The sequence below is a fragment of the Catharus ustulatus genome, chromosome 32 (genome assembly GCF_009819885.2).
Source record: "Catharus ustulatus isolate bCatUst1 chromosome 32, bCatUst1.pri.v2, whole genome shotgun sequence".
Taxonomy (NCBI): Eukaryota; Metazoa; Chordata; class Aves; order Passeriformes; family Turdidae; genus Catharus; species Catharus ustulatus.
Genome location: NC_046252.1, coordinates 2,483,330 through 2,496,822, shown reverse-complemented (window position 1 = coordinate 2,496,822; position 13,493 = coordinate 2,483,330). Strand labels below are relative to the sequence as shown.

At 67.3% G+C, this 13,493-nt stretch overlaps 2 protein-coding genes across 2 annotated transcripts; one reads left to right on the top strand and one right to left on the bottom strand.

Moving 5' to 3' along the window:
• Nucleotides 1–681: 681 nt before the first annotated feature.
• OVOL1 (ovo like transcriptional repressor 1) lies at nucleotides 682–3,947 on the bottom strand. The gene is made up of 4 exons (XM_033083492.1): nucleotides 3,790–3,947; nucleotides 2,676–2,812; nucleotides 2,152–2,416; nucleotides 682–974 (listed from the first exon to the last, which is right to left on the bottom strand). The coding sequence occupies exons 1-4, from the start codon at nucleotides 3,887–3,889 to the stop codon at nucleotides 682–684; spliced, it is 795 nt and encodes a 264-aa protein (XP_032939383.1). The 5' UTR covers nucleotides 3,890–3,947.
• Nucleotides 3,948–10,184: 6,237 nt separating this feature from the next.
• On the top strand, nucleotides 10,185–13,158 carry LOC117009257 (formin-like protein 5). The gene is made up of 4 exons (XM_033083491.1): nucleotides 10,185–10,325; nucleotides 11,027–11,065; nucleotides 11,281–12,469; nucleotides 12,558–13,158. The coding sequence occupies exons 3-4, from the start codon at nucleotides 11,628–11,630 to the stop codon at nucleotides 13,156–13,158; spliced, it is 1,443 nt and encodes a 480-aa protein (XP_032939382.1). The 5' UTR covers nucleotides 10,185–10,325; nucleotides 11,027–11,065; nucleotides 11,281–11,627.
• The last annotated feature ends 335 nt before the right edge of the window (nucleotides 13,159–13,493 follow it).

Below are 13,493 nucleotides of genomic sequence, written 5' to 3'. Positions count from 1 at the left end.
CTGGCCAGGTGTGTCCCAGGTGTGTGTCCCTGCCTAAAACGGGCGTGTCCCCAATGGGTGTGTCCCTCCCCTAAACGGGTGTGTCCCCAATGGGCGTGTCCCTCCCCAATTGGGCGTGTCCCCTCATACCAGCTGTGTCCCCATACCAGTGTGTCCCCCTGACCAGGTGTGTTCCCCCACACCAGGTGTGTCCTCTAACCGGCTGTGTCCCCTAACCAGATGTGTCCCCCTAACATGGGCGTGTCCCCCCTGCCCAGGTGTGTCCCCTCCCATACCAGGTGTGTCCCCCCCATAACCAGCTGTGTCCCCTGACCAGGTGTCCCCTGACCAGCTGTGTCCCCACACCAGCTGTGTCCCCTGTCCAGCTGTGTCCTCCCTGCCCAGGTGTGTCCCTCTCACACCAGGTGTGTCCCCATACCAAGTGTGTGCCCTGCCCAGCTGTGTCCCTTAATCAGGTGTGTCCCCTCCCATACCAGGTGTGTCCCCTAACCACGTGTGTCCCCCTGCCCAGCTGTGTCCCTTAATCAGGTGTGTCTCCCCTAACCAGCTGTGTCCCCTGCCCAGGTGTATCCCCCCTGCCCAGCTGTGTCCCCACACCAGCTGTGTCCCCTGCCCAGGTGTCCCCCTGCCCAGCTGTCCCCACACCAGCTATCCACCCCCCCCAGATGTCCCCGTTGTCCCCTAGGGGGGCGGGGCCGCGCGGGGCGGGGCCGGGCGTGGCGCGGGCGTGGCCGCGGCCTTTCGGGCCAGCTTGGCCAGCAGGGGACTGTGCGGGTGGCGCTGCCGCAGGTGCGCCAGGTGCGCGTCCTGGCTGTCGGCGGTGCCGCCGCACTCCTCGCACACGTAGAGCTTGGCCCGGCGCTCCTTGTAGCCGTAGCGCTGCGCCACGCCGTGGATCTTGCGCAGGTGCGACTCGAGCGAGCAGCGCTGCGTGAACGCCTTGTCACACAGAGAGCACTTGTAGGGCCGCACTCCTGGGGACAGAGGGGACAGAGGGGACAGGGAACTGTCACACAGGGAGCACTTGTAGGGCCGCACTCCTGGGGACAGAGGGGACAGAGGGGACAGGGAACTGTCACACAGAGAGCACTTGTAGGGCCGCACTCCTGGGGACAGAGGGGACAGAGGGGACAGAGGGGACAGAGGGGACAGGGAACTGTCACACAGCGAGCACTTGTAGGGCCGCACTCCTGGGGACAGAGGGGACAGAGGGGACAGAGGGGACAGGGAAGTGTCACACAGCGAGCACTTGTAGGGCCGCACTCCTGGGGACAGAGGGGACAGAGGGGACAGGGAACTGTCACACAGAGAGCACTTGTAGGGCCGCACTCCTGGGGACAGAGGGGACAGAGGGGACAGAGGGGACAGGGAACTGTCACACAGCGAGCATTGTAGGGCCGCACTCCTGGGGACAGAGGGGACAGAGGGGACAGGGAACTGTCACACAGCGAGCACTTGTAGGGCCGCACTCCTGGGGACAGAGGGGACAGAGGGGACAGGGAACTGTCACACAGCGAACACTTGTAGGGTCACACTCCTGGGGACAGAGGGGACAGAGGGGACAGGGAACTGTCACACAGGGAGCACTTGTAGGGCCGCACTCCTGGGGACAGGTGGGGTGAAGGGGGATTGGGGCTGTTGTCACTGTTGTCCCCGTCCTGTCCTGTCCCATTTCCATCCCTGTCCTGTCCAAATCCCATTCCAGCTCCGTGCCCACTGTGGCCTCATCCCCGTCCCCATCCCTGTCCCTGTCCCCATCTCCACCTCGTGCCCGTCCCCTCTTCGCTCTCATCCCTGTCCCATCCTTGTCCCTGTCCCAATCCCACCCCATTCCCACCCCGTTCCCGTTCCCATTCCCACCGGTGTGGGTGCGCACGTGGCATTTCAGGTCGAAGGTGTCTGACCCTCTTTCCACCCCATTCCCACCCCATTCCCACCCCAATCCCGACCCCATTCCCACCCCATTCCCGTTCCCAGCCCCGTTCCCAGCCCCGTTCCCGCCCCGTTCCCACCGGTGTGGGTGCGCACGTGGCGTTTAAGGTCGAAGGTGTCTGACCCTTTTCCACCCCATTCCCACCCCAATCCCGACCCCATTCCCACCCCAATCCCACCCCATTCCCATCTCAGCCCCATTCCCATTCCCATCCCCACCGGTGTGGGTGCGCACGTGGCGTTTCAGGTCGAAGGTGTCGTTGAAGCCCTTGCCGCAGTACGGGCACCGGTGCCGCTTCACCTCGCTGTGGCACTTGAGGTGCCGGTTCAGCATCCGCTGGAAGCCGAAACTCTTCTGGCACACGGGGCACGAGAAGAGCTCGGAGCCCCCCGGGACCCCCCCGGGCACCGGGACCCCCACGGGGACCCCCCCGGGCAGGGGCAGCCCCGGGGGGAGGGGAGCGCCCAGGGGGCCGGACGGGACCTGCGAGGGAGGGGAGGAAGGGGTTAAATGGGGGGGGGGGACCCCCGGTGAGGGGACAGCGAGGGGTGGGGACCCCCCTTGGGACCCCCCAGCCTGGGGACCCTCCCAGCCCCCTCATTTTGGGGACCCCCCCCCAGTTTGGGGACCCCGAGTCTCAGGCCCCCCCTTCCCCAATTTGGGCACCCCCACCTCATTTTTTTTCTCTCCCCCCCCCCAAATCCGTCCAGGACCCCTCCCCAAATTTGGGGTCCCCCCTTACCTTGCCCTTGGGGTGCAGGAAGGGGCCGGGGGGGGCGCGGGGGGGCAGCGTCATGTCCAGGGGGGACACGGGGGACGCGGGGGCTTCGGCCAGGGCCGGCTCGGGGTCCCTGCGCAGGGGACACCCCCCCAGGCAGACTGGGGGGGGGAGGGGCACGGCTTTAGGGGGGGTCCTGCACCCCCAAACCAACCCCCCCGAAATGGGATCCACCCCCCAAAACAACCCCGCCCAACGGGGACACCCCAAGTGTCACCTCCCCCCTCCCCAAATCGCAGCCCCCGATGGGGACACCCCGACCGTGACCCCCCCGGGGCGGGAGGAGGATTTGGGGGCGCCCCTCCCCCGCTCCCCTCCCCCGCCCTTTGGGGTTCCCCCGACCGGTCCGACGGCTCCGGCCGCGACACCCCAAATTACAGCCCAAATTACACCCCAAATTAGGGGTTTCCGGCGGGTGTCGCCCGCGTGGGCCCCGGGGGGGGGACGCCACCCCCCCGCCCTCCCCACCCCCCCCGGGGGGACACAGGCGACACCCAAAAATCCCCTCCCCCACCAAGGGACACGGGCGGGCGGCCCCAAATTCCGCCCTAAAATCACCCCCGAAGGGATCCGGGCACCCCAAAATCCTCCCCGAACCCTCCTGGGTGTCCGGGCACCCCAAAATTTCCCCCCAAACCCCCCGGCCCCAGCGTCTGGGGGCGATTTTGGGGTGAACCCCAACTCTGTCATTAAGGGGAGGGGGAGGAGGTCACCCCAAAACCTCAGATCCCTCCAAAATCGGGCTCCCCAAAATTCCCGAATTCCCCCAAGTTCTTCAGTCCTCCCGCACACCTGGGTCCCTCCAAAACATCTGGAACGCCCCAAATCCCGGCGTGTCCCCAAACCTCGTGTTCCCCCAAAACCCTGAGGCCTCCCCCCAGATTTCTGTGTCCCTTCAAACCCCCGGAACCCCCAAATCCCCGCGGCACCCCCAAACTTCTGCATCCCCACTGGAGCTTCCCAAATTCCCGCGTGTCCCGGGACCCCCCCAGATCCCTGAATCCCCTCAGATCCCATTTCCCAAGGGATCCCTGCCCCCCCAAACCCCTGAACCCCCCCAATCCCCTTCCCCCCGTACTGGGCACGTAGATCTCGGCGCGCTGCTCGTCCGGGAGCTCGCTCCAGTTGCGCTTGGCCGTGGCCACCACGGGCTTCTTGACCAGGAACGCGCGCGGCATGGCCGGAGCCGCTGACCCCGCTGACCCCGCGGATCCCGATGGATCCCGATGGATCCCGATGGATCCCGATGGATCCCGGCCCGATGGATCCCGGTGGATCCCCCGCGGGATCCCTGCTCCGACCCCCGGGCGGTTTTGGTGCCGATTCCCGGCTCCCGGCGGGGCTGGATCTCGGATTCCTGGCGGGGTTTGAGCCCAGATCCCGAGTGTTCGATCAACAGCCACAGGCGATCCCAAATCCTCGGTCAGTTTTGGTGCCGGATCCCAAATCCTCGGTCACTTTTGGTGCTGGATCCCAAATCCTCGGTCAGTTTTGGTGCTGGATCCCAAATCCTCGGTCACTTTTGGTGCTGGATCCCAAATCCTCGGTCACTTTTGGTGCTGGATCCCAAATCCTCGGTCACTTTTGGTGCTGGATCCCAAATCCTCGGTCACTTTTGGTGCTGGATCCCAAATCCTCGGTCACTTTTGGTGCTGGATCCCAAATCCTCGGTCACTTTTGATGGCAGATCCCGAGTATTTGGTAAAATCCACAGCAAATCCCAGACCCTTGGTGGATTTTGATGTCAGATCCGGAGGGTTCAGTGAAGTTCAGCTCTGGATCCCAGAGCCCAGCTCGGTTTTGGTGCTGGATCCCAGCACTGGATCCTCAATCCCGCCCAGGCTCGGGCTCAGATCCCGGGGATTGCAGCGATCCCGGTGCCAGATCCCGGGGATTGGAGCGATCCCGGTGCCAGATCCCGGGGATTGGAGCGATCCCGGTGCCAGATCCCGGGGATTGCAGCGATCCCGGTGCCAGATCCCGGCTCCTCCGCGGGTTTTTGTCACCGGCTCGATCCCGACACCGGCTCCGGTCCCTCAGCGCATCCCCCAGCGCGGTCCCGGCTCCGCTGTCACCGCTCCACTGTCACCGCTCCGGTGTCACCGAGCCCGCGCCACCCCCTCACCGCCACCGGGGCCGCCTGCGCTGTCCCGGCGCTGTCCCGGCTGGGTTATCCCGGTCCTGGCTCTGTTATCCCGGTCCCGACTCTCTTATCCCTATCGTTCCAGCTCTGTTATCCCGGTTCTGGCTCTGTTATCCCAGTCCCGGTTCTGTTATCCCGGTCCCGACTCTCTTATCCCGGTTGTTCCAGCTCTGTTATCCCAGTTCTGGTTCTGTTATCCCGGTCCTGGCTCTGTTATCCCGGTCCCGGTTCTGTTATCCCGGTCCTGGCTCTGTTATCCCGGTCCTGGCTCTGTTATCCCAGTTCTGGTTCTGTTATCCCGGTCCTGGCTCTGTTATCCCGGTCCCGGTTCTGTTATCCCGGTCCTGGCTCTGTTATCCCGATCCCGGCTGTGCTATCCCGATTGTCCCGGTCCCGTCCCGGCTCTGTCGTCCCGGTTTCGTTGTCCCGGTGCTGTCCCGGCTGCGTTATCCCAGCTCTGTTATCCCGGTCCCGGTTCTGTTATCCAGGTTGTGCTGTCCCGGTTGTGCTGTCCCGGTCCCAGCCGTGCTGTCCCGCTGCTGTCCCGGTCCCAGCCGTGCCGTGCCGTGCCGTGCCGTGCCGGTCCCGGCGGTGCCGCCCCGCTGCGCGTCCCCTGTCCCGCCCCGCGGTGCCCCGGACCGGTTCCGCCGGTCGGGCCGGGGCCGCGCCGCAGCCGGAGCCGGTCGGGCGGGCGCCGCTTGGGAAATAACGGGGAGCCCCCGCCCCGGCCTGGGGACACCGCGGGACGCGGGGACACCGCGGGGGGGGCACGGGGGGGACATGGGGACACCGCGGGGGGGGCACGGGGGGGGACATGGGGACATCGCGGGGGGGACAGGGTGGGCACCTGGGGACATTGGGGACACCGCAGGGGGGACAGGGTGGGCACCTGGGGACATTGGGGACACCGCGGGGGGGCACGGGGAACACCTGGGGACATTGGGGACACCGCGGGGGGGACGGGGGGGGACATGGGGACATTGGGGACACCGCAGGGGGGCACGGGGGGGACATGGGGACATGGGGACACCGCGGGGGGGGGACACGGGGGGGACATGGGGACATTGGGGACATCGCGGGAGGGCACGGGAGACACCTGGGGACATCAGGACATGGGGACAGCCACGGGGGGACATTGTGGGGGGGACACGGGGACTTTGGGGACACGGGGCTGGCAGGAGGGCACAGGGACATTGGGGACACCAGCGATGGGGACGGGGTACCTGGAGAATTCGGGGTGAGCTGGACAGGGGGACACTGGGGATGGGGACACGGGGACGTTGGGGTGGGGGTGTCCCCGGGACAGGGGTGTCACCTGGAGGCACCGGGGGCGTCCGGCTCGTGCGGGACACCGGGGGGACACCGGGGGGACACCGGGGAGGGGTCCCGGGGCATTTGAAGGGTCCGGAGGGGTCCCGAGGGGATTTTCCGGGGGTCCCGCCCTCCCCGAAGCCCCCCGACCCCCGCAGGGCGCAGGAGGAGGATGAGGAGCTGGAGCGGAGCCTCGACCCCCGGCGCCGCCGCTTCGGCCGCAGGGAAACGTGCGGGATCTGCTGAGGGACCCCCGGGACCCCCCGGGACCCCAAAAATCCCCGGGACCCCAAAAATCCCCGGGACCCTCAAATTCCGACCCAGCACCCCCGCGGGAGCCCAGCGGAGGCGACAATAAAAGAGATTTTCTGTGTGAAATCCGATTTGGGGGCACTGGGAGGGGCTGGGAGGGACTGGGAGGGACTGGGAGGGGCTGGGAGGGACCGGGGGGTTCCTGGGTCCCTGCGGGTGTTTTTGGGGAGGGGGATTCAGGTCTGACCCCCGCATGTGACGCTCGGGACCCTCTCGTGGTGCTCGGGGGGGTTTGTTGGTGCCTGTGGGGCTCGGACCCCTCCCCAAATCCTGTCCGGGGTCTCCCCCCCCAAATCCGTCCCGGGGGTTTCGCTCTCGGTGCGGCGGCGGCTGCTGCCACCCGCTGGCGGCCGCAATTAGTGCGGTTAATTAGAGTCATTAGTGCTGATAATGGAAAAAAAAATTCCTAAATTAATGGGAATAACGAAATTTAAATATTTGCACAACAGGAACAAACAAAGATAACCCAAAAAAACCCAAAACAACCAAAATAAACCCAAAAGTACCCAGAAATAAACACTAAAAATATCCCCAAAAACCCCCCAAAATAGGCAAAAATTAACCCAACAATAGCCCAAATCCCACCCCCCAAAATACAAACGGTCCCTAGCAACCGTTTTACGACACTTCCGCGCTTGACGACGACCCCTAGCAACCGTTTTGCGACACTTCCGCGCTTGACGACGCTCCCTAGCAACCGTTTTGCGACACTTCCGCGCTTGACGACGCTCCCTAGCAACCGTTTTACGACACTTCCGCGCTTGACGACGGTCCCTAGCAACCGTTTCACGACACTTCCGCGCTTGACGACGCTCCCTAGCAACCGTTTTACGACACTTCCGCGCTTGACGACGGTCCCTAGCAACCGTTTTGCGACACTTCCGCGCCTGACGACAGTCCCTAGCAACCGCTTTACGACAGTTTTACGACACTTCAGCGCCTGACGACGGTCCCTAGCAACCGTTTTACGACACTTCCGCGCTTGACGACGGTCCCTAGCAACCGTTTTGCGGCAGTTTTGCGACACTTCCGCGCTTGACGACGGTCCCTAGCAACCGTTTTACGACACTTCCGCGCTTGACGACGGTCCCTAGCAACCGTTTTGCGACACTTCCGCGCCTGACGACGCTCCCTAGCAACCGTTTTACGACACTTCAGCGCTTGACGACGCTCCCTAGCAACCGTTTTACGACACTTCCGCGCTTGACGACGCTCCCTAGCAACCGTTTTACGACACTTCCGCGCTTGACGACGGTCACTAGCAACCGTTTTACGACACTGCCGCGCCTGACGACGGTCCATAGCAACCGCTTTACGACAGTTTTACGACACTTCCGCGCTTGACGACGCTCCCTAGCAACCGTTTTACGACACTTCCGCGCTTGACGACGGTCACTAGCAACCGTTTTGCGACACTTCCGCGCCTGACGACGGTCCCTAGCAACCGTTTTGCGACACTTCCGCGCTTGACGACGGTCCCTAGCAACCGTTTTGCGACACTTCCGCGCTTGACGACGGTCCATGGCAACCGTTTTACGACAGTTTTAACGACACTTCCGCGCTTGACGACGATCCCTAGCAACCGCTTTTACGACACTTCCGCGCCTGACGACGGTCCCTAGCAACCGTTTTACGACACTTTTGCGACACTTCCGCGCTTGACAACGGTCCCTAGCAACCGTTTTACGACACTTCCGCGCTTGACGACGGTCCCTAGCAACCGTTTTACGACAGTTTTGCGACACTTCCGCGCTTGACAACGGTCCCTAGCAACCGTTTTACGACACTTCCGCGCTTGACGACGGTCCCTAGCAACCGTTTTACGACAGTTTTGCGACACTTCCGCGCTTGACGACGCTCCCTAGCAACCGTTTTACGACACTTCCGCGCTTGACGACGGTCCCTAGCAACCGTTTTGCGACACTTCCGCGCCTGACGACAGTCCCTAGCAACCGCTTTACGACAGTTTTACGACACTTCCGCGCCTGACGACGGTCCCTAGCAACCGTTTTACGACACTTCCGCGCTTGACGACGGTCCCTAGCAACCGTTTTACGACACTTCCGCGCTTGACGACGGTCCCTAGCAACCGTTTTGCGGCAGTTTTGCGACACTTCCGCGCTTGACGACGGTCCCTAGCAACCGTTTTACGACAGTTTTACTACACTTCCGTGCTTGACGACGGTCCCTAGCAACCGTTTTACGACAGTTTTGCGACACTTCCGCGCTTGACGACGGTTCCTAGCAACCGCTTTACGACACTTCCGCGCCTGACGACGGTCCCTAGCAACCGCTTTACGACAGTTTTACGACACTTCAGCGCTTGACGACGGTCCCAAGCAACCGTTTTACGACACTTCCCCGCTTGACTGTAATCCTACCTAGCAACCACTTTTGCGACGGTTTTCCAACCCCCGGGTGATTGGGGGTGATCCCGCGCTTTACAGCACTCCCTAGCAACCGTTTTTCCACTTTACGGCACCCCGTAGCACCCAAGCCCCGCTCTTTCCCCCTCCGAGCACCCCAGCCCCGCCGTTTCCGGCGTCTCCCAGCAACGGCTCACGCCGCTTGCGTCACTTCCGGCCATCCAAGATGGATTCCGGAAGTCGCGAGCTCGAGCCGGGCCCCGCCGCAGAGCAGAGCCGGGGAGCCCTGGGGGCTGGAGGGACCCCCACGAGGGGATGGAGGGAACCCCGGGGGGCTGACATTTTCCCCCGGACCCCAGCAGGGTCACGGCCGCCCGGAGCAGGGCCAGGAGGGCGCGGAGCGGGAGGGACCTCGGGGCCGTGGCCGGGCTGTGCCGGGTCGGGGTCCTGGTGGGGTTTGGGGGTATTAACGAGGGCGTTAATTGAGCAATGAATGGAGCAGTGCAAGGCGAGTCAGTAATTAAAGGACAGGGGTTAATTGTAGGGTTTGGGGGTGTTTTATCGCGTTTTCCCGCGTCCGTGACGTCACGGAGGGGGCGGAGCCTCGAGCGCTCCCGGCAGCCCCCGCGGCCATGGCGGGGGGGGGTCCCTGGGCCCGGCTCGCGGCCGCGCTCGCGCCCCCCGCGCCCCCCGCGCTGCGCCGGCCCCGCCCCTCGTTACGTCATCAGGTGTGGGGGCGGGGCCGGGGGTCTGGGGTCACCTGGGGGGGTCTGGGGTCACCGCGATGCTCGGGACCCCCCCGACCCCCTCGTGGGAGGCGTTTGGGGTCCCCTGAGGGCGGGGCTGGGGGTTCCCCAAGTTCCTGCGACCCCCGAGGGGGCGTTTGGGGTCACTCGTGGGGGTCCCCGAACTCCTGGGGGTCCCTGGGGATGATTTGGGGTCCCTGGGGGGGAATTTGGGGTCGCTGGGGGGGGATTTGGGGTCCCCGGGGGGAAATTTGGGGTCCCTAGGGGGGGGATTTGGGCTCCCCAAACTCCATCTGGCCCCCCCCCCCTCATTTTCCCCCTCCCCAATTTCAGACGGAGCTGCTGCTGCTGCTGCTCGAGACCCCCCGCGCTCTGTGCGGGGAGGGGTCCCCGGCGGAGGGGGGGGGTCCCGGGGGGGCTCTGCTGGAGCTGCTGGCCCAGCCCCCCGCGCCGCCCCCCGCGCCCCCCCGCGCCCTGCTGCTGCTCGCCACCCTGGCCGTGCTGGTGGCCACCGGGGACCGCGCGGCCACCGCGGCGCTGGCGGCGCTGCTGCTGCGGGAGGGGGGCGCGGGGGGGGCCCCGGCGGCGGCCGCCGAGTGCCTGCGGGAGCTGCGGCGCCTCGGGACCCCCGGGGACCCCCCCAGACCGCTCGGGACCCCCGGGGACCCCCCCGGGACCCTCCCGGAGACCCCCGGGCTGCAGCCCCTGGTGCTGCTGCGGGCGGAGGGCGCGGGCGGTGAGTGGGGGGCGACCGGCGGGGGGGGACTGGGGGCGTCCCAGTGCGGCCCAGTACAAACTGGGAGGGTCCCAGCAGGGACTGGGGGCGTCCCAGTGCGGCCCAGTACAAACTGGGAGGGTCCCAGCAGGGACTGGGGGCGTCCCAGTGTCGCCCAGTATGAGTTGGGAGGGTCCCAGCGGGGACTGGGGGTGTCCCAGTGCGGCCCAGTACAAACTGGGAGGGTCCCAGCAGGGACTGGGGGCGTCCCGGTCGGTTCCTGTAAAGGTTGTGGGGGGTCCCAGTAAGGACTGGGAGGGTCCCAGTAGGAATTGAGAGGGTCCCAGTGTCTCCCAGTAAGGTCTGAAGGGTCCCAGTAAGGACTGGGAGGATCACAGTCGATCCCAGTAAAGGTTGTGGAGGTCCCAGTAAGGACCGGGAGGGTCCCAGTAAGAGTTGCGAGGGTCCCAGTAAAGACTGGGATGATCCCAGTGTGTCCCAGTAAGGACTGGGGGGTTTCCCAGTAAGGATCCTGAGGAATCCCACACGGGAACTGGGACAGATCCCAGTAAGTCCCATCACGGTACTGGGCCGATCCCGGGGGAGGAGCCCAGTAAATCCCAGTACGGTACTGGGAGCGTCCCTTGGGGGAGGGCTGGGGGCTCCCCTGGGGGGATTTGGGGAATCCCCCGGCCCCCCCCGACCCCTGAAATCCCCCCCAGATCCAGCGGATCCCTGGGAAGAGCCTGGGCCGGATCCCGGTGAGTCCCAGAGACCCCTCCGGGACCCCCCAAAATCCAAGAGACACCCCAGGATCTCCCCAAATCCCAGAGATTTCCCCCATCTGGGACCCCCAAATCCCCGGGATTCCCCCCCAGGACCCCCCCCAAATCTCAGGGATCCCCAACCCCACCCGACCCCCCTCCATTTCTTCCCCCCCGACCCCCAATTTCTGACGCCCCCCCCTCCCTTCCAGGCCCCCCCTCCGCCTTCAGCCTCACTCCGGCCGCCCGGGCTCAGCTGCTGCAGCTCCCCCGTTTTGGGGGGGTCTCCGGGGGAGCCCCCCCGGTTTTGGCGGCGGCGGACCCGGCCCCGGTGCAGGCGCTGCTGCTGCGGGGGGGGGGTCGCGCTCTGCCCCTGGGGGGGCCCCGTTTGGCGGCTCTGGCGCTGCACCCCGCCCTGCCCCCCCCCCTGCGCCTCTTCTTCCTCCTCTGCCTCCTCCAGGGGGGGGACCCCAAAAACCCCGGGGCGGGGCCCCCCCAAACGCTGCCCCCCCATTTGGCCGCCGCTCTGTTCCCGGGGGGGCGCGGGGACCCCCCCGAAATGTTCCTGCCCCGTTTGGAGGCGGCGGCGGCGTTCTGCTCCCCGAATTCGGGGGGGGCTCCGAGCGGGGGGAGCCCCCACCCCAAAATCGCGGGGGGGCGGGAGTGGCTGTGGGGGCTGGTGCGGTTTTTGGGGGGCGGCCCCCCCGATTTGTTCTGCCGGGCGGTGGTCGCGTACGGGCGCTGGTTCGGGGGGGTCCCCGCCGAGGATCTGGGGGGGGCGGCCGAGAAATTATTGGGGGGGGGTCACCCCGCGGCCCCCCCGCACCTGCTGGAGCTCGCCAAGGTTTTGGGGGGGCCCCTCGGGGGGGCTTTGATGGCGCGAGTCCTGCGGGCCCCCCCGCCCCCCCCGGGCTCCCCCCAGCTCCGGGGGGTGCTGAAGGTTCTGCGCGACCCCCCCGGGAGCCCCCTGCCCCAAATGCACCCCCAGGTGCGGGGGTACCTGCGGCGGGCGCTGGCGGCCGAGCGGGGGGGCTGGGGGGGGGCTCAGGGGGTGCTGAGCGCTGCCGCCCCCCTCCTGCCCCGCGGGGGGGTCCCGCTGTGCCCCCCCCCGCCCCGGGACCCCCCCGTTATTGGAGGGGGGGACCCCGACGTGCGGGACCGCGCCCGCCTGCACTGCGCGCTGGCGGCCGCGCTGGGCCCCCCCCAAACTGGGGGCGGTTTTGGGGCCCCCCCCGCGCTGCGCCCCTCGCCCCCCGCCCCAAAACGGCTCCGGGGGGGGCGGTGGGGGAGGGGGCGCTCCCCCCTCTCTGCTGCCCGCGCCCCCCCCCTGCCGCCTGCGCTGCCTCCCCGGGGCCCACCCCCCGTTCTGCGCCCCCCCCGGGGCCCCCCAAGACCCCGAGGGTTGGGGGGCGGCGCTGCTGGAGGGGGGGGGGCGGCCCGTGCCCCTCCCCCTGCGGCTGAGCCTGGAGCCTTTGGGGGGGTCCCGGAGCGAGGGGACCCCTCCCCAAATTGGGGGGGAGCCCCCCCCCGTGCTGGCGCTGCAGCTGCTGCTGGGGGGGGGCGGGGGCTGGGCCGAGGGGGCGCTGCCGGTGCTGGGGGGGGGGCGCGGGGGGGCCGAGCTGACCCTGACCCTGCGCCCCCCCCGAGCCCTGCCCCCCTCGCTCGAGGCCGCCGCCGTTTTCAGCACGGGGGGGGCCCCCCAAAAAGGGGGAGGGGGCTCTTTCCTGGCGGCCCTCCCCCCGCTCCAGGTGCCTTTGGGGGTCCGGCTGCGCCCCCTCGCCCTCCCCCCGGCCTGGGACCCCCCCCGCGCCCGCCGCGCCTTCGAGGCGCTCTGGGGGTCGCTGGGGGGGGGTCCCGAGACCCTCCTGGTGCTGGGGGGGGGCGCGGCCGCCCCTCCCCCCGCCCTCGCCCCCCTGTTGGTGCCCGGGGGGGGAGGGGCGGGGGGGGGATGGGCGCTCGCGGCCGCCGCCCCCCCCCGGGGGTTGGTGCTGGCGCGGGGGGGGCCGGGGGGGGAGGGGCGGGTGCGGGGGCAGCGCTGGGGGGGGGTCCTGCTGCTCGCGCGGCTGCTGCGGGGGGAGGGCGGGGCCTGAGCTGTCGCGACATGGCGGTGCCGTGCCGCGACATGTCGCGATGTGTCGCGGCGTGTCGTGACCTGTCAGCCCCCACCCCGAGTTCTGTGACCCCCCCTCCCACAAGAAGAATTTGGAAAGCGCAAAATCCGTGTCCGGCTCTGTGTGAGGGGGGTCTGGGGGGGTCCCTGGGGTCGCGGATTTGGGGGGGCTCTGGGGGGTCTCGGATGACTGCGAGGGGACCAATGGGGGGGGTCCCAGAGGGTTGGGGGGGGGTCCCAGAACGCGGGTGGGGTCCGAGCTCAACCCCGAACTACAGCTCCCATCATTCCTTGCACATCACAACGTCACTTCCG

Bases quoted from the DNA above. Each gene is read 5' to 3' on its own strand.
- OVOL1 (XM_033083492.1), bottom strand. From the start codon at position 3,889: ATGCCGCGCGCGTTCCTGGTCAAGAAGCCCGTGGTGGCCACGGCCAAG. The intron at 2,813-3,789 runs GTACGGGGGGAA...TCCCCCCCCCAG, and splicing joins CGCCGAGATCTACGTGCCCA to TCTGCCTGGGGGGGTGTCCC. The intron at 2,417-2,675 runs GTAAGGGGGGAC...CCTCCCTCGCAG, and splicing joins TCCTGCACCCCAAGGGCAAG to GTCCCGTCCGGCCCCCTGGG.
- LOC117009257 (XM_033083491.1), top strand. From the start codon at position 11,628: ATGTTCCTGCCCCGTTTGGAGGCGGCGGCGGCGTTCTGCTCCCCGAAT. The intron at 12,470-12,557 runs GTTGGGGGGCGG...GGGGTCCCGGAG, and splicing joins GGCCCCCCAAGACCCCGAGG to CGAGGGGACCCCTCCCCAAA.